Raw genomic sequence first — 24260 nt, 5'->3', positions numbered from 1 at the left:
CAGACTTTACATACATTTCAATCACTTTTGCAGCTTTCAAGTTCATTAATGAGTATATATAGCTCACTCATGGGAATTAGGCAAAATAAGTCACATACAACGTACGTATTAATCACTTTTGCAGCTTTCAAGTTCATTAATGAGTACATAAATTTCACTTAAGGGAATCGGGCAGTTCTCTTTGTCAGCCAAATGTTACTGCAAAGCCTTCATTCAAGTGTGACTTTTGGTTGCTTGAGTAATATCCAGTGGGAAAAAAACCAATGCCGTATGAGTGAGACCACACTGGAAAATGCGTTAAAATGTACGGGATATTGAAAATTTCAATAGCTGTTACTGTGTGTATGAAGGTTGCATTTTTTGTATGCTTTATTAACTTTAAAAAATGGAAAAGAGAAAAAACGAGAACTACAAATAAGGCAAAAATAAAAATTACCTATTCATTTGACAAAATTTGAAAGTAAAACTTTGTTTTTGGCAGAAAAAAATCTATCGATCTGTGCTGACTTGGAAAATTTGGATAATTTATTGTGATGTCTTTCCATAAATTTTATTGAGAAGGTACAATAAACATATGTAAATTTCAAAATTGTTCCATTTTTCATGTTTAAAATCGATTTAAATAATCAATATAAAATTCATACTCATAATCAATTTTAAATCATATTCGGATTTAGAAATCAAATTCAGCTTTCGAAGTGTTCACTTGAAATTAAGTTTTGAGAGTTTGGTTTCTGTGTATTGTGTAATTCAGGTGTCACTTTCTACCTTTCAAATTGCACGAGGAGTTTTATTTCTTTCGAAAGAGCTGCTGTATGAAATTGTCTCATATGGCACCTAAGATGTCATCACCTTATGGGCTGAAAAGTATACTTACTGCTTCAGCAACATCACCAGATAGTAATTTGAACTGATTCACTAATGACGAGCTGACAAACCCTTGATCAACGAGCTTCTCATTCTGCAGTTGAGAACAATTCCAGAAATCGGATAAAAATTCATATTTAAAAATTACTTAGGAGTCGAGTGTTTTTTTTTTCAAATTTTTATAAATATTTAAAAAAAATTGTATCGGAAGCAAAGGGTCGGGAAGTAAGTGCTCTATCGCTTGGCAATCTTGTCACACTACTGGCTCCGTGTGGGACAGGAGGAAACTTGCTCAGACTTACAGGAGGTTAGATAATTACCGAGTAGAAGACGAGATGAAAAATACCCAAGGTGTGAGTACTTGTAGGCTGGCACAGTTGCAATTCACTTCGGAGTCCGGACAGAAGAAGAAACCAGTTAACGCAAAGCTGTTTAGTTGTTTTTCCCGCTTAATTTCCACTTGAATGTTTAGTTTTTTTTCTCTCTCATTGGTATCATAACCTCTAAGCTGTTGTCAACGCATCTAGGAACCAGCTGCTCGGTTTAAGAGTCTAAGGCCGGATGGAAGTGATGAAAGTATTATGAGTTTTGCGACGTTCAACCCACAGCTAAGCAGTAGTAAATCTTTTGACACGAACTGCTGCTGCCAATTCCGCACCCCAGTTGAAGAACTAAGTAGGAGATTTAAACTGAGCAGAAAAAAACCTAACTGAAAGGAGAGTTCAAGACCTGTGAGAAATTGCTTCCTACTCGAAGAAACTGTCGTCGGTCGTCTTCGGTGACAAATTTTCTTAGCTTAAGCTTAAGATCAGTTCAGAAGTTGTGATCTTGGTTCCCTTTTTTGAACTTCAAATGACTCGAAAAGAGGAGGAGGTGTCAAGCGAAACTTTCGCGACCAAAAACCTACTTAAAATTTCGGCATAGCTTCCCAGAAGCATTTATAAACTTTAAGCCAGCAGCTCCCCAAGACTTGATCAAGGTGTGACCAGACACGATTACGTGCAGTTTTAGACGTTTTTTTTTGTCCGAGTGTGTGGGCTCAAAATTCTGTCCGGTCGTAAAATTTTCCAAACAAAACGACCTGTTGACGAGTTGTTGAACTTGTTCGGGGCAAATATTGACAGACTGATCAGTCAGCCAGCAGTCTTCTCTAAAACATTGAGCCGGTATTGCCTCATCTAGCGCAAATAGTCTTTGGTAGAACGCGTGCACGGTATCAAATTAATATTGTATACCCGCGCCTCTGGATAAGACGATGATGATGTAAGCTGCTGCTGCTATTTTGCCGATAGAAGGTTGAGTTTTGTGCATAAATTTATGGAAAATTGATCGGATGGATTCTACGCCAGTATTACCTTGAAATTTGTTTTTGATAGTAAAAAGTATAGGGATGCAATAATTCAAAAAAAAAAATAAGCCTTTTAACGAGATTTTAATTCTCACTTCGAGCTTATCAAGGTCTACGTTAGCAATTACACTAAAAAAAGGGAGTTGAATTAATTTCATTGCAATAAACATTTATTCTTCTTTTGCACTTTAACAAAAATAATGCAGGAATGATGAAAAATAACTGATCTTTTCAATATTATTGAAATCTCAATATCAATCTAAAATCTGAAACTTGAATCTGAAATCTGAACTGGAATTCTGAAACTGGAAACTGAATCTGAAATCTGAATCTGAATCTAAAAACTGAATCGGAAATCTGAATCTGAAATCTGAATCTGAAATCTGAATCTGAAATCTGAATCTGAAATCTGAATCTGAAATCTGAATCTGAAATCTGAAATCTGAAATCTGAAATCTGAAATCTGAAATCTGAAATCTGAAATCTATATCTGAAATCTGAATCTGAAATCTGAATCAAAACTCTGAATCTGAAATCTGAATCTGAAATCTGAATCTGAAATCTGAATCTGAAATCTGAATCTGAAATCTGAATCTGAAATCTGAATCTGAAATCTGAATCTGAAATCTGAATCTGAAATCTGAATCTGAAATCTGAATCTGAAATCTGAATCTGAAATCTGAATCTGAAATCTGAATCTGAAATCTGAATCTGAAATCTGAATCTGAAATCTGAATCTGAAATCTGAATCTGAAATCTGAATCTGAAATCTGAATCTGAAATCTGAATCTGAAATCTGAATCTGAAATCAGAATCTGAAATCTGAATCTGAAATCTGAATCTGAAATCTGAATCTGAAATCTGAATCTGAAATCTGAATCTGAAATCTGAATCTGAATCTGAAATCTGCATCTGAAAGCTGAATCTGAATTCTGAATCTGAATCTGAAATCTGAATCTGAAATCTGAATCTGAAATCTGAATCTGAAATCTGAATCTGAAATCTGAATCTGAAATCTGAATCTGAAATCTGAATCTGAAATCTGAATCTGAAATCTGAATCTGAAATCTGAATCTGAAATCTGAATCTGAAATCTGAATCTGAAATCTGAATCTGAAATCTGAATCTGAAATCTGAATCTGAAATCTGAATCTGAAATCTGAATCTGAAATCTGAATCTGAAATCTGAATCTGAAATCTGAATCTGAAATCTGAATCTGAAATCTGAATCTGAAATCTGAATCTGAAATCTGAATCTGAAATCTGAATCTGAAATCTGAATCTGAAATCTGAATCTGAAATCTGAATCTGAAATCTGAATCTGAAATCTGAATCTGAAATCTGAATCTGAAATCTGAATCTGAAATCTGATTCTGAAATCTGAATCTGAAATCTGAATCTGAAATCTGAATCTGAAATCTGAATCTGAAATCTGAATCTGAAATCTGAATCTGAAATCTGAATCTGAAATCTGAATCTGAAATCTGAATCTGAAATCTGAATCTGAAATCTGAATCTGAAATCTGAATCTGAAATCTGAATCTGAAATCTGAATCTGAAATCTGAATCTGAAATCTGAATCTGAAATCTGAATCTGAAATCTGAATCTGAAATCTGAATCTGAAATCTGAATCTGAAATCTGAATCTGAAATCTGAATCTGAAATCTGAATCTGAAATCTGAATCTGAAATCTGAAATCTGAATCTGAAATCTGAATCTGAAATCTGAATCTGAAATCTGAATCTGAAATCTGAATCTGAAATCTGAATCTGAAATCTGAATCTGAAATCTGAATCTGAAATCTGAATCTGAAATCTGAATCTGAAATCTGAATCTGAAATCTGAATCTGAAATCTGAATCTGAAATCTGAATCTGAAATCTGAGTCTGAAATCTGAATCTGAAATCTGAATCTGAAATCTGAAATCTGAAATCTGAATCTGAAATCTGACTCTGAATCTGAAATCTGAATCTGAAATCTGAATCTGAATCTAAAATTTGAAATCTGAAATCTGAATCTGAAATCTGAATCTAAAATCTAAAATCTAAAATCTAAAATCTGAAACTGAATCTGAAATCTGAATTTCAAATTTCAATCTGATTTCGAAATCTGACTAGCATACACTCAGGTGAAAAAGAAAAAAAAATTCAACCGAAAATTTTGATAAAAATTTCATGTCAGTTTCTAATTTTTGTTATTTTCTATTTCCAATTTCCCAGAAAGCCCCATTGCTAAAATCTTGTCTAACGTCAGCTAATCTCAGGGTCAAGGAATGACCCTCGCCGCGATGGCCGGACTAGCGACGTCGGAGATCTGCGAGAACACCAAACTAGCCCGGGAGATGGCCGTCATGGGCAATTACGATTCCGCTGGGATCTACTACGAGGGTGTGCTGCAGATGTTGCGAAAACTTCTGGTCGGCATCTCGGAACCGATACGCAAGGGCAAATGGACACTGGTGGGTGTTTGGATCGATAGAATTGTTAGAAAACATTGTTTAACCCTTGATTTTTCGTTGTAGATTCAACAAGAGATCAACAAGGAATACAATCAGATGAAGTTGATTCAGAAAACGTTGGCAGAAATTACCATGGACCTTCAGAATGCACCGCTACAGGCCAGAATTCGTACTCCGCTGCACGAAACTGCTAGCAAAGATCCAGCCGCTTGGTTCCGAGCTGATCCGGACGTTTGGACTCCCCCGCATCCGAATCGGGACCCAGATGTATGGGGACCTCCACCAGATCATAGTGTTCCTCCAGGTAGAACGCTAGCTTCCCGTAATCAGACCCGTTCCGGAACAGCACTGAATCGAAAGGCGGAAGTCAATCGCAAGAATGCTGTGACGAAATCGGCCACATCGTCGGCCATTTCCGGTCGCAAAACAATTTCAAATACAGGCGGTCGCGCAGTTAATGGCAAATCCGGAGGTGGAACCCTCCCGAGAAATAAGGCCAAAGCTGGATCAGCGACTACAGCAGCCGATGCTGGAAGTGACGGCAGCAAAGGCGAAAAAAGTGATAAAGAGAAGAATGACGATGATAAGGAAGATCAGGAAGAGCAGGAACCGGAGCGTAAGTTCGAACCTGCCAGCCATTCCGATGTGGATCTAGTCGATATGCTCGAACGTGATATTCTACAGAAGAATCCCAACATCCACTGGGACGACATTGCCGATCTGCACGAAGCCAAACGACTGCTGGAGGAGGCAGTGGTTCTTCCGATGTGGATGCCCGACTACTTCAAAGGCATCCGACGACCTTGGAAGGGTGTGCTCATGGTTGGCCCTCCTGGAACCGGAAAAACCATGCTGGCAAAGGCCGTTGCCACCGAATGTGGAACCACCTTCTTCAACGTATCATCATCAACACTGACTTCCAAATACAGAGGAGAATCGGAGAAGCTGGTCCGACTACTGTTCGAAATGGCCCGCTTCTATGCACCTAGTACCATATTTATCGACGAGATTGACTCTCTCTGCTCGCGCCGTGGTTCGGAATCGGAACACGAAGCCTCCCGACGTGTGAAATCCGAACTGCTAGTACAAATGGATGGCGTCTCCAATGACGAAGCCACCAAAATCGTGATGGTCCTAGCGGCCACCAACTTCCCCTGGGACATCGACGAGGCCCTGCGGCGACGGTTAGAAAAACGAATCTACATCCCGCTACCCAACAGAGAAGGTCGCGAGGCACTGCTCAAAATCAACCTCCGTGAAGTAAAAGTCGACGAATCCGTTGAACTCCAACATATCGCTAGCCGTCTCGATGGCTATTCGGGTGCGGACATCACCAACGTTTGCCGCGACGCCAGTATGATGTCGATGCGAAGAAAAATTGCTGGCCTCAAACCCGAACAAATCCGACAACTTGCCAAGGAGGAGCTGGATCTTCCCGTATCCAATCAAGACTTTACCGAGGCAATTGCCAAGTGCAACAAGAGTGTCTCCAAGGACGATCTCATCAAGTACCAACAGTGGATGAAGGAGTTCGGTTCATCGTGATGCTGCTTCTGCAAACAACAGCCGACTGGAATCGTATCGTGTGCAATAGTCATCTCATCTCTCTGCTGATTTTTTTCCCTCCGTCGCCATGCAGCCATCATCGAGTCTCAAACTCGAATGCTTTCGTTTTATTCTATTCGTCGTTTTAGTTTATTTTTTATTCCTCCGTTTTTGGAACAGTACTTTTGCCCAAAATTTGTATTTAGAGCTACGCGTCGTCGTCTTTATTTTGAAACTGTATCCAACAGAGGTCGTTGACTCCAACTACCTTGAACTGCATGTTTTATTCGTTTCTATATTTTTTTAATCTAACTTCTTCTTTTACTCCTGGCAAATGCCGTCATCATCAAGCAGAAAAAGTTACAATAAATCATACACATTATAATTTAACAAGCAACAGAAGATTCATAGTGAGAAAGTGAGAAAAGATCAACTTCAAATCAATTTATGATACGCTTTTTGTCGCTCTACACACTTTAAATCCGAAGCATGACTGAATCACACAACAACAAAAAAGTACCCCGTACGAAGAGTGTACTTTTCAAATAAAATAATTAAAAAATGATCCTTTGAGATATTTACCTACTAATTAAGATGATATCCAACCGGAAACGGTTCGAAACAATCATCTATCGCGAATATCAAATGTGTGCGAACGCTGATGTTTATTCGGAACACTAACTAAACCATTAATCGGTTAGAAATATAAAGCTTATAAGATTAAGGATTAATTTTATTAATAAATTTTTTAAAATAGTTTTTATGTGCGATTTGTTATGCCAACATTTGTCCTTGGTCCCTTGGGAATCAGGATCGGTGTCAGTCCCGATCGTTAGTTATCTTTCGGACGGTCATACGTCGATCAACCTCTGTATAGATCAACAAGGTCCCCAACCCGCTCATTCGTCCTCGCCATTGAGATTCACGGAAGGAAAATTCGGTTTCCGGTCCGAATTGGACCGACAGAGTAGTTGGTCAGCAGTAGCATCACTTCAGTCGTTGCTCCGCCGTCTTCGACAGCGACAACCAGGGCTAAAACGTTCCGAAACCATCTGGTCATTACTAGTTTTGCGCATATACCGAAGAATTGTTGTAGCATATGTTAAATAAAGTCGAGAAGTACATGATTAGGGTTTTCCTTAGAGTTCTAACGCCCTTCGATTTCCTATTCCTAAGTGAGCTGCCCTAAGGCCTGATAAAGGGAGTCCCTATAACGTCGATTTTTTTTAAAGAATAGTTTTTTTTATAAGGATTTTCATCCTTTTAGGATGATTCATCCCTCACCAGCTGACCAACGAAAACGGCCTCAGACTTATTGATTTCGTCGCCTCCAAACGAATGGCCGTACGTAGTACCTTTTTTCAGCACCGCCTCCCACACAAGTACACCTGGAGATCACCGTACCAAACGCAATCAGAGATCGACCACGTTTTGATTGACAGCCGGCACTTCTCGGACATCATCGACGTCAGATCCTGTCGGGGCGCCAACATCGAGTCGGACCATTATCTGGTGATGGTGAAGATGCGCCCAAAAATTTCCGTAGTGAACAACACGCGAAACCGGCGCCCGCCTCGGTTAAATATCGCGCAACTGAAGCAACCTGAGGTCGCGGCAGCGCTGCCGGCAGAGGCCGAGCTTGACGAAGCCCCTCTCGAGGACTGTTAGGATACCATCAAAACAGCCATAAACAGTGCTGCGGAGAACGTCATCGGTTATGTGGAGCGATCTCGATGGAACGACTGGTTCGACGAGGAATGTAGGAGGGTGATGGGCGAAGAGAATGCCGCGCGGGCGGCAGTAGTGCAGAGAGGCACCCGTCGAAATGTGGAAAATCATCGACAGCGGAAGAGGCAGCGAGTCCGACTTTTCCAGGAGAAAAAGCGCCGCCTGGAGGAGGAGGAGCTCGAGGAGCTGGAGCAGCTGCATCGTTCCCAAGAAACACGAAAGTTCTATCAGAAACTTAACGCATCCCGCAAAGGCTTCGTGCCGCAAGCCGAAATGTGCCGGGATAAGGACGGGGGTATCCTGACGGACAATCGTGAGGTGATCAAAAGGTGGAAGCAGCACTTCGAACGGCGCACATGCAGGAGATCCAGATGGTGGGGGAAGGTACATCGCCGGCGTAGCCAACGACGAAGAGGAGCCACTCCCAACGATGAGTGAAGTTAAGGAAGCCATTCGCCAGCTGAATAGAAACAAGTCGGCTGGGAAGGATGGCATCGCAGCTGAACTCATCATAATGGGCCCGGACAGGTTGGCCGATTGCCTACACCGGTTGATAATCCCGGAGGAGTGGAAGGAGGGGGTAATATGCCCCATCTACAAGAAGGGCGACAAATTGGACTGTGAGAACTACCGAGCGATCACTGTCCCCAATGCTGCCTACAAAGTGCTGTCCCGAATCCTACTCCGCCGCCTAACGCCACAAGCAAACAGATTCGTGGGAAGTCATCAGGCCGGCTTCATGGAAGGACGGTCAACGACGAACCAGATATTCACATTACGGCAAATCCTCCAAAAATGCCGGGAACACCAAGTCCCTACGCACCATCTATTCATCGACTTCAAAGCCGCATACGACACGATCGACCGTAACGAGCTATGGAAAATCATGGACGAGAACGGCTTTTCCGGGAAGCTGATCAGACTGATCAAGGCGACGGTGGATGGAACGCAGTGCTGTGTGTGGATCTCGGGTGAATTGTCAAGTTTATTCGAATCGCGCAGGGGGCTTCGACAAGGTGATGGTCTATCCTGCATGATGTTCAACGTGGCGCTAGAAGGTGTTATTCGACGAGCGGTGGGCGAAATGCGGGGCACGATTTTCAACAGATCCAGTCAACTTATCTGCTTTGCCGATGACATTGATATAGTCGGCAGATCATCTACGGCGGTGGAGGATGTCGTGACCGCGTCTTCCACGAAGATCCATTCCTAAATTCACTTTTAATTCTGTGTGTCTCGAACCACCTCGAACCGTCCAAAACGAAAAAGTACTATTTCCGAAACGCACTCTCCAAATAAACACCTCCAATCACTTCGACAAAATTTAACCAACTTACAAAATTTTCGAAAACGCGTCCGTGCGTCGCTACTATAGTTTTCAGAATGATCGCTTTTCGGCCGTTATTTCGGATTGGGGTTTCTCTTCGACTTTTTGTAATGCTTTCTATGTGTGAAAAAGGGATAGAGTTTTCTGTGCGATAAGAAATATACCTGTGATATTAGTATAGCTTCATCTTTCTCATTCTCAATCAATCTTAGTATGTCACAGTTTATTCGATTATGTGACTCTTTTCTCGCTTTACACTGTAATTATAAAATAGTAATTAAATGATTTATATACCGTGCATTATTTCCTACAATACCCCTCAACTCCACTCTTGAACTCTATTCTAATATTTTAATTTAATTTAACTTGACAGAATATGGTTGTGAACGGAACGCGTGATTATTTAGAGTGTTTTTTTATTAGTGTATTACCAGTTCAACAAATCATCCAAACCAACATCAATAAATCAACTTGGTTTTATTTACATTTTCAAACTTCACTCCGAGTTTGTTTTCATTCGTTTTTGTTATGTGATTGCGGATAAGTTTTATAATTTTATTTTACTCTTGTTCTTGGATCTAATTTTATTACAACCTGCCGGTTCACTCATGAGATTGAGATTGACGTGCTGAAAAAAATGAAGCAGAATCAGGTAAATACTATGTATAGAGAATCAGAAATTACTGAGTGAAATAATGTGAGTTGTTGGTTGTGAACAAATCAATGTTATCTAAACGGAACGATTACTTACTTGTTGGTCAATGAAATATTGCATACACGTATTGATCGTCAAAACGACTAGGTTTTTTCAGACTTTTACGACTTCTTAGTTCTTTCGAAGGAGATTGTTGCTCTGCGTCGAAATCAGGTTGATAATTGTATGCAGCTTCAGAACTTGACGTTAAGTTTGTGTTATCCAACAAGTCAGCTTTCTTAAGATCATCGATTTTTCTAGTATATTGAATTCCATTTTTGCTCATAACCACCACCTTGCCTCCTTGTTTCGCAACTATATGATAGTAATCGGCCGAGAAATTTGGATCCGTTTTGCTTTTCTTGTTTTGTGCTAATAAAACTTTGTCTCCTACTTGCAGGTCCGACTCTTTAGCGCCTCTTCGACTGTCCGCATACGATTTGCTAGCAAATTTGGATTCGGTATCACGATCTTTTACCTCATCTCTATTCAAGGACTCAGATTTATTCGTATGCCAAAGAGAAGGAAATGTTCCCCGGAATTTCCAACCAACAAGCAACTCGAATGGTGTAACGTTGAGTCTTGCATGTGGAATCAGCGTGTTGTGGTTATGCACATACTTATGTAGGGCGACTCTCCAGTTAGACGCTTCAATCTTAGATGCAGCCAAAGCTTTGATGATTCCTTGGTTCTGTCGTTCTACACAGCCATTACTTTGTGGACATAATGGAATCGATTTACGGACTATGACTGCTTTCTCTTTCCAAAAGTTGCAAAATGCAGTGCTTTGGAATGGTGGTCCGTTATCACTCTGGATAACTTTAGGTAAGCCCCACAACTTGAATACATCGCATAATGCAGCATTGGTACTCTCAGCATCTGTACGGCGCATTTCGCAGACAGATAAGTATCTCGAGTGAGTATCAACAATTACCAGAAATTCTCCTGTCCCAAATCCGGGTATCGAGAGAAAATCTATTTGCAACTCTTCCCAAGGCCCATCTGGTAGGACCCGACTAGAAATTGGTATGGGTGGGTTTTTCTTTGATAACATAGTGCAAGTTTTACATCTTTTAACAAACAACTCCGCTTCTTTGGACATGCACGGCCACCAGAAATATTGCCTTAGTACTCGTTTCATCGCCACTTCACCAATGTGCCCGGCGTGTGCTGAGGACAGTGCTTTTATTCTAAGAGCTTTCGGCAAAATAATTCTGTCATCTTTGTATAGCAACGAACCGATATGATGGATACTTATTCTGTGAGGAGCGAAATCTTTCAATAGAGGAGGCCACTTATTGGAGTTCAAGTGCGTCAGAACCAGTTGCAGTTCGTTATCTTGTTCGGTGGAAAATTCGATTTCATTTAGAGATATTTCCATTAAGCCACTATCAAGAGAGAATAAATAATGACTTCCGTTGTCTTCTTCAAACGGTACTGCCTCTCTAGCGTCTTTAATTAGTCTTGATAAAGCGTCTGCCACATTGCTTTCTCCGGTCACCCGTTCGACGGTAAAATCAAACGGTTGAAGACGTAGCGCCCATGCTTCTGCGCGTGAAGTAGCACGCTTTCCGATGCGATGCTGGCCGTTGAATATATATTCATTGGCTTCCGCGTCTGTACGTATAACGAATGAGCGACCCATCAAATAGTAACCAAATCTTTCTACACCCCAAACAACAGCTAATGCTTCCCGCTGTGTTTGGGGGTACTTTTGTTCTGTAGGTGTTAAAGCTTTTGAAGCACACGCTAGTATACGAGGGATTCCTTCGTTATTAACTTGAACTAGCACAGCTCCTAGCCCGACTAAAGAGGCGTCTACATAGAGTTCAATTCGATCTGTCTTACAATAGTAGCCCAGTTTCTTTATTTTTTCCAGAGCGTTGTACTGAAGGTATTTGAATTCTCTTTCTTCGAGTTGAGTCCAATAAAACGTATCAGAACCAGCAAGGGCTCTAAGTTTTTCTGTATTTGTGGCCCTGTGAACGATAAATCGGTCTGCAAACGTTACCAATCCGAGAAAACTCTTAACCTCTGCGCAGTTTGTAGGTCGACGAAAATTTCGAATAGCATCTAACTTCTCGCTTTCAACTTCCCAACCGTCAGCAGTTAACCTGAACCCGAGAAATTTCACCGATTGACTTCCATAAACAGATTTCGAGTCGTTGATTTTAACGTTATGTTCAGAAAGTTTTCTTCGAACTGCTGCAAGTCTCTCGTCATGTTCGGCCTTGGACTTACCGAATACCAAGATGTCATCTTGATAATTTTTGCAGCCCTGACAACCTTCCAAAATTTTACACTGCAGCACCTCTTGAAAGATGTCCGGTGCATTCGTTAGTCCGAAGGGAAGTCTGACACAGCGAAACATACCAAACTCTGTAGCAAAGTTTGTGAGGTGTCGTGATCCTTCTTCAAGCTCAATATGATAGTACGCGTTCGAAAGATCAATGGTTGAAAACCAAGTGGCACCATCAAGTTCTGCCAAGATCTTCTCGAGTGTCGGCATTTCAAATGGTGTTCGAAATATATACTTATTGGGGCCACGAAGGTCGATTACCAGACGAATATCCTGTTTGCCTTTAGGCACTACTATCATGGATGAACAGAACCTGCAGTCCATGTCCGGAGTAACTGGCTCGATAATTTTAGCTGACACCAGCTTTTGCAGTCGTTGTTCCACCAATTGTTTTACTGCCATGGGAATGTTCATAAAAACATTTCGACATGGTGCTCTGTGCCTATCATATTCGATTTTTACAGGAGGAATATTGAATTTTGGAAATTCCTCATCCTCAGTAACTGCCGCAATCTCACCAGCCCCTGGCTTCGAGATTTTAGCACCGATTTTTTCGATTATCGGAACTTGTAATCCGAGCATTAGAACGCTGTATCGTTGCGCTGTTGTTCTACTAAGCAGGGCCTGGTGTGCCTGAACAACATAAAATTTTTCGATATACAGAGGTCTTTCGATAGATATAAACAACGGCGCTTCAAACGTAGAATATACTTTGATTTCGCTGGCTGATGCATATGCTCTTAGGGAACGATCAGATTTTGAACAAACATTGAAAAGGTTTTCTTTAAAACCGTCTCCTGCACACAATGCATCGAACATACTTTTCGATACTGTATTGACCTGGGCACCAGAATCTATCAAAAATTGGATCGACATACCTGCTACCTGCGCATTAATCATACCATCATCCAAACCAGTATAAACGTTGGCCATAAGATTACCTGAGCTTAAGTCAGGACAATGTGTGTTTGTCTGTAGATTGAAAATACTGTAAGTCATATTTGTGTTGATTCATTTATTTAGAAATTTAAAGAACACAAAAATATAAATATTATTGTTTAGATAAAATATTTCAAAAAACTATTATGAATTTGAAAAAAACCAAAGCAAATGAATTTAATATAATTAATTGATGTGTTCTTTTTTTTTTTTAGATTACTCAATGTTGTCACCTACATAATCGGCCGGAGATGTTGAATTTACGGACTTTTCCACTACAGCAATTCTTCTTGGAGCGCCGGTTGAATCGTAGTTCTCTGCTGATGGGTCAGTTTGAAAATTGTGGCAAGCACGTGCGATGTGACCAAAACGACCGCATTTATAACAGTCCAAGTCTCTTGATGGACATTCTTCAGGATCATGGAATACACTATCACACCTAACGCATTTATTCGATTTGATGTCTGCATTATTGCCTTGGAGATTTGAGGCAGCACCATGCTCATTCATAAACGAATTTTTGAAGCCTTTATTTGGAACCCCGCGGTATGGAGTCCTACCGCGTGTACTGCTACCACGTGCAGTTCTCGATGAAGATCTGTTCCACGAGCCTCTGTTGTTGGTATCAAATTTAAAACGAGAATCATGTTGACGCTGGTGGACAAAGCGACTTGAAGTGCTTGAACCATGTCCGCGAAAGTTCCTTCCTCTCGTTGGGTAATCAGCACGAACTGGAGCTATCATCGTAGATTCATTCTTACCGTGTTTTAATTTGAAGTATTCCTCGTTAAGTTTAATCGTTTCAATTTCTTTGACTTTATCTACGATTTCGGGGAAAGTTCCTTTGACTCGCATCATCTCGAGAGCCATTTTCCGCACATTTTTATTTTTGGCAGTACCTGCTATGGTACTAATGATTTCTGTGTATTCTTTGTCATCGCCAAAGTTGCACATCCGTGCCAATGACCCTACACGCATGACAAAGTTCAGGTCAGTCTCGTCCGCAGCCTGCTCAATCAAAGCCAGTTTTCGTCGCTGCATCATCACATCAGAATCAGAAGCAAAGTGTGCTTCTAAACGATGCATGGCGTTTGAAAAGGGAAATCTTAAAAAATCTGGAGTCAATGACGTTGAGCGAGTACTTTTGTAAATTTCTAAAAGACGCTGGCCTGCCTTAACTTTGAAAACCGTATATTGAGTTGCCTCATCGGTAACACCCGCTAATTTTAGGGAATCTTCAAGGAGATCTCTCCAAGCATTGAACACGTTTCTTTCAATATTGGGTCCATCATCAGAAGGTTTGCATTCGGGCAATGTAATCGATGCGATTGATATTTGATTCATGGACGAATAGAATCTAGATTCCTCAAGTCCGGACACCATGCCCCGACGATGGGTGCTTGATGGACCTAAACCGACATTGAAGTCGCTTTCGGGTGTCTCTGTTCTCAAATGACGACCATTATTCTGTAAATCTTTGATCATTTGTTTTGCCTCATTTAGCTCCCTTACAAGTTCAGCAGTTCTAGCTTTTTGTTCCTCAAGTTGATCAGCAATAATTTGCGATTCTGGACCTGGTCTAGCTAGACTGGTTTGAAGTGACCTAATGGTCTCCCCCGCCTTTTCTAGTTCCATAGCAAGTGTGGTTGATTTAGATTTCTCAGCAGCTAGCTCATTGGCCATTGTGTCCATATCTTTATTTTTAATTACTTTCCTGTAACACACCCATATAAATTGATTAGTTTTAAAATAAACTTTTTACTAGTGGTTAAAATTGGCATTAATAACATAATAGTGGATGATCTGTTTGCAATGCCATCAGTCGTTGGAATCTAATTCAATTAATTGCATTATTACTTTTTCTTTTTAAGCTTCTTCTTTGAATAAAACAGTAAGCAAAGTAAAGAATATTAAAATTTGGGAAGTAAAAAAAACTTAAAACAAATTTTGTGTTCAAAATACGATTAGGAACTTTTCTATTTTTTTTTTTTTTAAAGCATTTATTCAACCACAAATTGAGACCTCTCACTCAAATAATATAGTATGGAGTCCTCTCGCTCCGTTTTGATTATAATTTTATTTTTCTTACTAAATTTTCAAATTCACATATTTTTGAGACCTCGCGCTCAAGTGTTTCAAATCATTTTTTTTAATGATATTAAATTGAGACCTCTCGCTCATACAGTCGATATTAGAGACCTCTCGCTCAATAAATCGACAGTGGAGTCCTCTCGCTCCAGTTATTTTTATCTTGAGACCTCTCGCTCATACAGTGGAGTCCTCTCGCTCCTTTTATTTGCCATCATTTCTATCTTGAGACCTCTCGCTCAGTTGTGGCAGTGCAAATGCAAGTTTTTTCTTTTGTTTAAACTGTCAGTACAATCAATTTGAAATGAAAAGAAAATGGCAGAACCCCATGATTTGATAAACTTGATTCATTTTTATAAATTCTATTTTTTTTTTTTTTTTTAGAAATTTTCAGTTATGGTGACCTATGAGTGGGAAATAAATTTCTGTCCGCCATTTTCTTTTCGGGTCCATTTATTTGTTCGATGATGTTTGTACTTACCGTGGCGGAGCACTTTCTGCGCCATTATTGTCGTGACCGCGTCTTCCACGAAGATCCATTCCTAAATTCACTTTTAATTCTGTGTGTCTCGAACCACCTCGAACCGTCCAAAACGAAAAAGTACTATTTCCGAAACGCACTCTCCAAATAAACACCTCCAATCACTTCGACAAAATTTAACCAACTTACAAAATTTTCGAAAACGCGTCCGTGCGTCGCTACTATAGTTTTCAGAATGATCGCTTTTCGGCCGTTATTTCGGATTGGGGTTTCTCTTCGACTTTTTGTAATGCTTTCTATGTGTGAAAAAGGGATAGAGTTTTCTGTGCGATAAGAAATATACCTGTGATATTAGTATAGCTTCATCTTTCTCATTCTCAATCAATCTTAGTATGTCACAGTTTATTCGATTATGTGACTCTTTTCTCGCTTTACACTGTAATTATAAAATAGTAATTAAATGATTTATATACCGTGCATTATTTCCTACAGAGGAGATCTACCGCAAACTGAAACGCGAAGCAGGAAGGATTGGGTTGATGATTAATACGTCCAAGACGAAGTATATGCTGGCCTGCGGATCCGAGACCGACCGAACCCGCTTGTCCAGTAATAACAAGGTCACGATCGACGGCGACGAGCTGGAGATAGTCGAAGACTTTGTCTATCTCGGCTCACTGGTGATCGCAGACAATGACACCAGCCGTGAGATCCGGAGGCGAATTATCAGCGGAAGTCGTGCCTACTATGGACTCCACAAGCAACTGCGGTCGAGAAGACTTAGCCCTCGCACGAAGTGTAACCTGAATATGACGCTTATTAGACCGGTTGTTCTCTACGGGCACGAGACATGGATACTGCTCGAGGAGGACCTGCGTACACTCGGAGTATTCGAGCGACGAGTGTTAAGAACCATCTTTGGCGGCGTTCAGGAGAACGGAGTGTGGAGGCGAAGGATGAACCACGAGCTCGCGCGACTCTACGGCGAACCCAGTATCCAGAAGGTGGTGAAAGCTGGCCGGATACGCTGGGCGGGACATGTTGCGAGAATGCCGGCAAAACAGGTGTTCGCTACGAATCCGGTAGGAACAAGACGAGCGGGGGCGCAACGAGCGAGGTGGTTAGACCAAGTGGAGCGTGATCTGGCGAACGTGGGGTGCCCGAGAAATTGGAGAACGGTTGCTATGAACCGAGTGAATTTTAGGAATTATGTTCGTCAAGTTATGTCGTAAGACGGAATACTATGTAAATAAAAATAAACATCCCTCCTTTAAAGAATAGGTAGGGTGGTAGGTTTTATATACTTACAAGACTTTAGTTGTACTAGCGATTGCCAACATCGTTGTTGTTTAGTTTTACTGTTTCATTCACTCTTTCAGTAGAGGCATACACTTTGAATGGCTTCAAACTTTAAGTTTTTTTTTAAAGGAATTTAACAGCAAGCTGCTTTCATCCTTCCCATTCCAAGTAACAATTCCAATTTTGAAGTTTTAAATAAACTCTGTAGAGTTTAATAAAACTTTCTGTGTTACTTGGGATGTCAACCTTCTATTTTTTTTTTATTTAATTTTTGGCATTTCGGCGAGTTGTGAAAATTCAAGGTAGAATATTTAGAAAGAACATGAAAGTATTATAGGTGGAAAGATCAAAGCTAGAGCGCTTTGGGTAGAAGAAATTGAATAGTTGGTGAAAATGTGAGCAGGGCTTTTGTTTTGTGAACAGCTTTTGAACTACTTGCGTGATTCTTTGACGCGCGCCGTTTCAATGTTGATAGGAAGCGATGTAGAATACTTCCATGTTCTTTCTAAATATTCTACCTTGAATTTTCACAACTCGCCGAAATGCCAAAAATTAAATAAGAGTATATCCCGGCGGCGATTAAAATAAGATAACAGAATCACTTGGCTAAAGAAGAGGGGAAATGGGATAACAAAAATTACAACACAATTTACCACGATGCATTTGGCAAAAAAGTAAGGCATCGGATGGATAATATGCGAAACAAAAAGTAGCAACCATCCGATGTACCTAAAAAAGAAGCACGCATCGATAGAATTGGCTTAGCAATAGAACAGCACATGTGAGCGCTGCTTGGGTGATTTTTTGCCCGGTCAGACACAATCTCATGTGTTCGACCCGTCCGTGTTTCAAAGTGAGTAGGAATGCGATGGGTTTCTTCATCGCTTCCTATCAACATTGAAAAGGCGCGCGGCAAAGAATCACGCAAGTAGTTCAAAAGCTGTTCACAAAACAAAAGCCCTGCTCACATTTTCACCAACTATTCAATTTCTTCTACCCAAAGCGCTCTAGCTTTGATCTTTCCACCTATAATACTTTCATGTTCTTTCTAAATATTCTACCTTGAATTTTCACAACTCGCCGAAATGCCAAAAATTAAATAAGAATATATCCCGGCGGCGATTAAAATAAGATAACATTTTTTTTCTGGGATTTTCATCCCTTAGGATGATTTATTGGTCATAGGTCCGGATTCATGTTGAGCCGTTGACGACATAAGATCCGGAAAATCTCGTAATTCATTGCTGTGAGTCTCCTGTAAGGTTTCTTGGTCTTCTATCTTCTTCAGGTGCGTCAAACTACGCCTGTATTTTTTACCAGTGAGCTTCGACTGTATAAGGGTATCAGTCCCCTCTTTACACTGAACTACGAACTCTTCGTTCGAAAACTCTGTGTCCAATTTATTCGCTTTGCGCACCCGTTTAGCGAGTACAACATCCCCCTGTCGTATATCGCTTTCTTTTGCATGCCGCTTTCTGCCACTATAATCTCTCCCCTTTTCTTTGATGAGAGCATCTCTCTCGCGCACTTCTTCGTCTTCAGGAAAGTTTGAAATGGCCGGTAGTTTGCTTTTAATCGGACGTCCAAACATCATTTCTCCTGGAGATTTTCCTGTGGTTGGATGCTTGGAGGAATGATATGTTAGTAAGTACAGCCGTAGCTCATTTCTCCTAATCTTCCCGAGTTCCTGTGAGATACGAAGACGTTTTAAAATCAACCGATTTTGCCTTTCTATTGTTTTAAAATCAACCGATTTTGCCTTTCTACCTCTCCGTTGGATTGAGGCCAGTATGGTATGGTGTTCAGCAGCTTAATTCCGTTAGTCGAACAAAACTCCCGAAATTCCTCACAATCCGAACTAATCTGTGGCGCGTTATCGGCCTTCAAGAAGGATTGAATGCCATACCAACTAAACATGATCATTAACTCCCGCTTAACATCTTTCGTAGTCGTTGTTTCCATTTCAACTATTGCTGATCCACTCTTTTTTTCTATTTCTGCGATAGCTGATTTGGGCTCCCGTAGGGTACCACTGTAAAAAAAATTACAGTATTCAAGAAAAAAATGAGCATTGTTCTACATAAGGATTATTTATCGACTTAAATTAAATCGGATGAACAAGCGGAAAACATTTAAAGATGATTTAATAAAAAGTTGTCAAACAAACATGTATACCAAATATTATTATCGGATTATCTATTGTTTATAAAACAAAAAATTGTGTTTGCCTTGAGCTTGGTCAATCAGCGGTCAAAATCACGGAAAAATGAATAATAAAAAAAACTGTTTGCGATGGGGTCAATCAGCGGACAAATTCACGAAAAAAAAGAAAACGCTGTAGTTGTTTAAATAAGTTTAGAGTTCGACGACACGGTAGCGATCATCATTGAATGTTGGATTTCGTGCTATGTTTTGCAGTCGGAGTTATCCGTATAAAGTTTGACTGAAAAGCGGTTAGCGTGTAGAAAACCGACAGATTTTATACTGATTTGACAGATCGCACAAGTTTCGCAGTTATGAGTGCGCAGTCCAATTTTTTGCGATGCGAATGGTATTATTTCCTATAATAGATCATTATCCGTACACAACTCCTTTTTTTAACTTCTCATATACGATTTGTTACATTTTAACGACAACATAATTGAATTCGACCAGCATATAAAGTATCAAAGACGCATTTATCGCATCAAAAATCTTCGTCATGCCAAATTCGTTAATTCTCAGGCTATGGAAAAATGTGTTTTCAATAGTGATCAATATTTTTTGTTTTGTCTGGGATTTTAACGCTCGTAATTAATTCAATCTCAATGAATACTAAGAATAATAATATTTCATTCCGATGACTTCATGTTTTGTCCTCTCTTGCAAAATAATGATTTGAAGATTGATTCAAGAATTTACTTCTTAACTTTTCAATGAAATTAGTGAGTAAGAGTGAATTTTTTAACTGTGTTTACTGCTCCGGCTAGCCTACCGCACGGAAGGCTGCCGTCGCTCGATTAGAAATTTTCCCAGTAACCGCAATACCTCCATGTACCCGCTGTAGGAGTCAACCAACAAGTGCTGTCCCTCAAGTAGTGGACCCAAAAAACCAAGCGCCAGAGTTTGCCAAGGCGCTTGACGAATCGTTCCACTGCCTGGTCCATTTAGGGCCACCACACGTTGGATCTCAGATGACCCTTCATCATCACGATACCGGGATGGCCTTCGTGAGCTGTTGTTAGTACTTTTTTCCTCAATGAAATAGGTATAACAATTCGGTCGCTTCGTAGCAGCACTGCTTGGAAGCTGCACAACTCATTGGCAACTACCCTATACTCTACAAGAAAGTTCTGTAGATTGCCATCCTTCAGAATATCTAAACCTGAAAAATTTCATTGTCGGCCTCTTTTTTTTTGTAAATTCTTTATTTGAAACGGCTCATACCTTTAGGCTTTAAGGAGCCAAACTCTTTTTGTTTTTTTTTTACAATAGTTTGCTTACTTCTAGTTCACTTTTTTTTTTAAAGAAATGAAAATAGATAGGGAAATATGAAAATAAAAATAATTATACACGAAGATCAATAGCTTTAAGGAAAAGATATATTTCGAACATGTAGTCCAAGTCTATCACTGCCAGCACATCTCTCACTGGAACATAGGGTGGTTTTCCTCGGGCCCGAAGGGAGTCTATGAAATTCGTTCTAGCGACAAGATGGACCTCGCACGACCAAACAATATGCTCGATGTCATGGTAACCTTGGCCGCAACTACACAAATTGCTGCCAGCAATATCAAAACGATAGAGTACCGCGTCTAAGAAACAATGATTAGACATGAGACGGGAAAATATACGAATAAAATCCCGACTCAAGTTCAATCTATTAAACCATGGTTTAAGGCTTACCTTTGGGATAATCGAATGGAACCACCGACCCTTGTCATCCTCGTCCCATTTGCGCTGCCAGTTGACAAGAGAGTTTTTTCGAACTAAAAAGTAAAATTCGTTGAAGGCGATTACACGCTGATACGTGTCACCTTCCATCGCCCCCACCTTTGCCAGAGAGTCAGCCTTCTCATTACCCTCTATCGAGCAATGCGAGGGAACCCAGACAAAGGTGATGTAAAAGCGACGTTTTGATAAAGCACTCAAACTATCCCGTATCTTCTCGAAGAAGTATGGCGAGTGCTTATTGTCGGCCTCTGAAGCCTTCAATATTTCGTTCCATATAAGTGCTGCACAATTAGCTGATTGCATGGCTACTTCACGAACGAATATTTTCTCTGCAGGATCGAAAGGTTTCGGCTCTTGGTCAGCTAAGCGAGACAGACGATTGTAGAGGATATTAACACTAAACATTCCGACACTTTGTATATACCTATTCATACCGCGAGCGGTCAAATGACGGCAAACACCGTTTTTGCTAAAACTCCCTTGTTTCTCAACGGATTTCTATCAAATTTATAGTTTTGAAAAGCTTATAACTCGACTCAAATATGTTTCTCAGACAATTTTCAGCTACAATCAATAACTTTAAAGTTATTTACAGTACAAGAAAAATTTTATGAAAAAACATGCTTCAGGAAAAAGGTTGTAAATCAGTTATTAAGTGCTCGAACAAAATTTCACTTAGTGCCTGAGAAAGCTGAAGTTAGAAGCTATGTGTTGCACATACGGAAAATTTTTGTAAAAATTTTCAAAGATCATGGCCACAAAAAATGTAAAAAAGTTGTGTAAAACCCGTACTTTTCAATCAATCAACCGCCAAAGCTGTTCCTGTTACAGTAGAAAATTTTGAAAAAGTGAATTGAAAAGTAGACGTAATTTGTCACATTTTGGCATCTTTAGATTTTCAAAATACTAAATACATAATTTTTGACGGCTTTTCAAAGGTAGTTGTTTTGCGAACTTTTTATGAATCTGGATTTTCTGAGACAATCCCTACACCCAAATTCAGCTTTGCACTGGATTTTGAGTATGTTAACGTATAGTTTAGGCAATAACACTATATGCAAAAGAAAGCAAATTTCATGCCGGTTCTAGTGATGTAACTGCATTGGTGATTCAATGCTTTACAAAAATATAATAAATATATTTCTGAAAGTAAAACCAGAAAATTTGAGCGAATGCTCGTTTGTTTTTTCGTTTCCTTTCACCCGTCTTCGTGTGCAAAATAGCTTTGAGATATTACCACCCACTGCGCCCGTCTGCCAAGCAAGGATTTGTGCTGACTTCTCAAAATTCAGAAACTAGTTCACTGTTTCATTTATCATATTTTTGCCAAGCATTTCACCGCCAATGCAGTTACACCACTAGAACCGGTATGAAATAAGCTTTCTTTTGCATATAGTTTTATTGCCTAAACCTTACGTTAACGTACTCAAAATCCAGTGCAAAGCTGAGCTTAGGTGTAGGAATTGTCAAAGAAAATCCAAATTGATAAAAAGTTCGAAAAACAGCTACCTTTGAAAATTCGTCATAAATTATGTATTTCGTATTTCAAAAATCTAAAGATGCCAAAATGTGACAAATTACGTCTACTTTTCAATTCACTTTTTCAAAATTTTCTACTGTAACAGGAGCAGCTTTGGCGGTTGATTGATTGAAAAGTACGGGTTTTACACAACTTTTTTACATTTTTTGTGGCCATGATCTTTGAAAATTTTTACAAAAATTTTCCGTATGTGCAACACATAGTTTCTAACTTCAGCTTTCTCAGGCACTAAGTGAAATTTTGTTCGAGCACTTAATAACTGATTTACAACCTTTTTCCTGAAGCATGTTTTTTCATAAAATTTTTCTTGTACTGTAAATAACTTTAAAGTTATTGATTGTAGCTGAAAATTGTCTGAGAAACATATTTGAGTCGAGTTATAAGCTTTTCAAAACTATAAATTTGATAGAAATCGGTTGAGAAACAAGCGAGTTTTAGCGAAAACGGTGTTTGCCGTCATTTGACCGCTCGCGGTATGAATAGGTATACCACATGCGTTATTCGAAAACCGTAACACTTAAAAAAAAATTAAAAACGCAAAAATACTTGCATTTCAAAAACAAAAATAGTCCTGTCGTTAAAATTGCGAAAAAACAATTATATAAGGCGTAATCATCGTTTAAAGTTCAAAAACCGTCATTTGACCGCCTCCGGTACGTTTAGTGTTAAGATACAATGACATGAACGAATTTATTGTGATTCTGGTAACGACTTTTGAATCGGACGGATGATAGAGTAGAGTTTTAGTTTTGGTGAAAAGTCTAAATGAAATTCACTACAATGGCGCAGTTGAGCCTCCTGATTTAGTTTAGTGATTTGGAAATATTTTGCCGAGTGAAATTGATACTAACGAAACTACTCTTTTCAGCAGATTTCGGCCGCTTTATAGTTTCATGATGTTCGTGAAAATTGGATTCCAAAGCGACTTGGTTCCGGAAGATCTGGAAACCTAAGTAACGCAAACAATCTAGAATTGTTTAGCGTCTTGGTTCCGGAAGATCCGGAGAACTTAAGTGACGCTAAGGATATTCTAATATTTTAGGATGATGTACGAAAAAATTTGGTTCTGAAGCGACTTGGTTCCGGAAGATCCGGAGAACCTAAGTGACGCCAAAATTCTAGAATTGTCTGGCGACTTGGTTCCGGAAGATCCGTAGAATCTGAGTGACGCTAAAGATATTCAAATATTTCAAGAATGATTACTTGGGTCCGGAGAACCTAAGTGACGTCAACAATCTCGAATTGTCTGGCGACTTGGTTCCGGAGAACTTCAAGGGCTCTAAGAATATTTTGATGATCCGGAGAACCTAAGTAACGCAAATAATCTCGAATTGTCTAGCGTCTTGGTTCCGAAAGATCCGGAGAACTAAAGCGACGTTAAGGAGATTTTTATATTTTTGGATAATGTACGAGAAAATTTGGTTCCGGAGCGACTTGGTTCCGGAAGATCCGGAGAACCTACATGACGCCAACAATCTAGAATTGTCTGGCGACTTGGTTTCAGAAGACCCGGAGAACCTGAGTGACGCTAAAGATATTCAATTATTTTTAAAACGATAAGAAAATTTTGTCTTGGATCCGGAGAACCTAAGTGAAGCCAACAATCTCGTATTGTCTGGCCACTTGGTTCCGGATAACTTCAGTGTACGCTAAGGACGCTAAGGATATTCAAAATAACTCACTCAATAATTCAAAACACTCACGACAATTTGA

General features: G+C 39.8%; 2 protein-coding genes across 2 annotated transcripts; one reads left to right on the top strand and one right to left on the bottom strand.

Annotated features, from left to right (window-relative positions):
• Nucleotides 1-1339: 1339 nt before the first annotated feature.
• On the top strand, nucleotides 1340-6961 carry LOC129755381 (katanin p60 ATPase-containing subunit A-like 1). Its single transcript, XM_055751832.1, has 3 exons — nucleotides 1340-1443; nucleotides 4436-4674; nucleotides 4738-6961. Exons 2-3 carry the CDS (start codon nucleotides 4489-4491, stop codon nucleotides 6217-6219), a joined length of 1668 nt encoding a protein of 555 aa, XP_055607807.1. The 5' UTR covers nucleotides 1340-1443; nucleotides 4436-4488; the 3' UTR covers nucleotides 6220-6961.
• Nucleotides 6962-18236: 11275 nt separating this feature from the next.
• LOC129753101 (uncharacterized protein K02A2.6-like) lies at nucleotides 18237-19036 on the bottom strand. The gene is made up of 2 exons (XM_055748903.1): nucleotides 18842-19036; nucleotides 18237-18761 (listed from the first exon to the last, which is right to left on the bottom strand). The coding sequence occupies exons 1-2, from the start codon at nucleotides 19034-19036 to the stop codon at nucleotides 18237-18239; spliced, it is 720 nt and encodes a 239-aa protein (XP_055604878.1).
• Nucleotides 19037-24260: the final 5224 nt, after the last annotated feature.

The sequence above is a fragment of the Uranotaenia lowii genome, chromosome 3 (genome assembly GCF_029784155.1).
Source record: "Uranotaenia lowii strain MFRU-FL chromosome 3, ASM2978415v1, whole genome shotgun sequence".
Taxonomy (NCBI): Eukaryota; Metazoa; Arthropoda; class Insecta; order Diptera; family Culicidae; genus Uranotaenia; species Uranotaenia lowii.
This window is presented reverse-complemented; position numbering and strand designations above follow the sequence as displayed.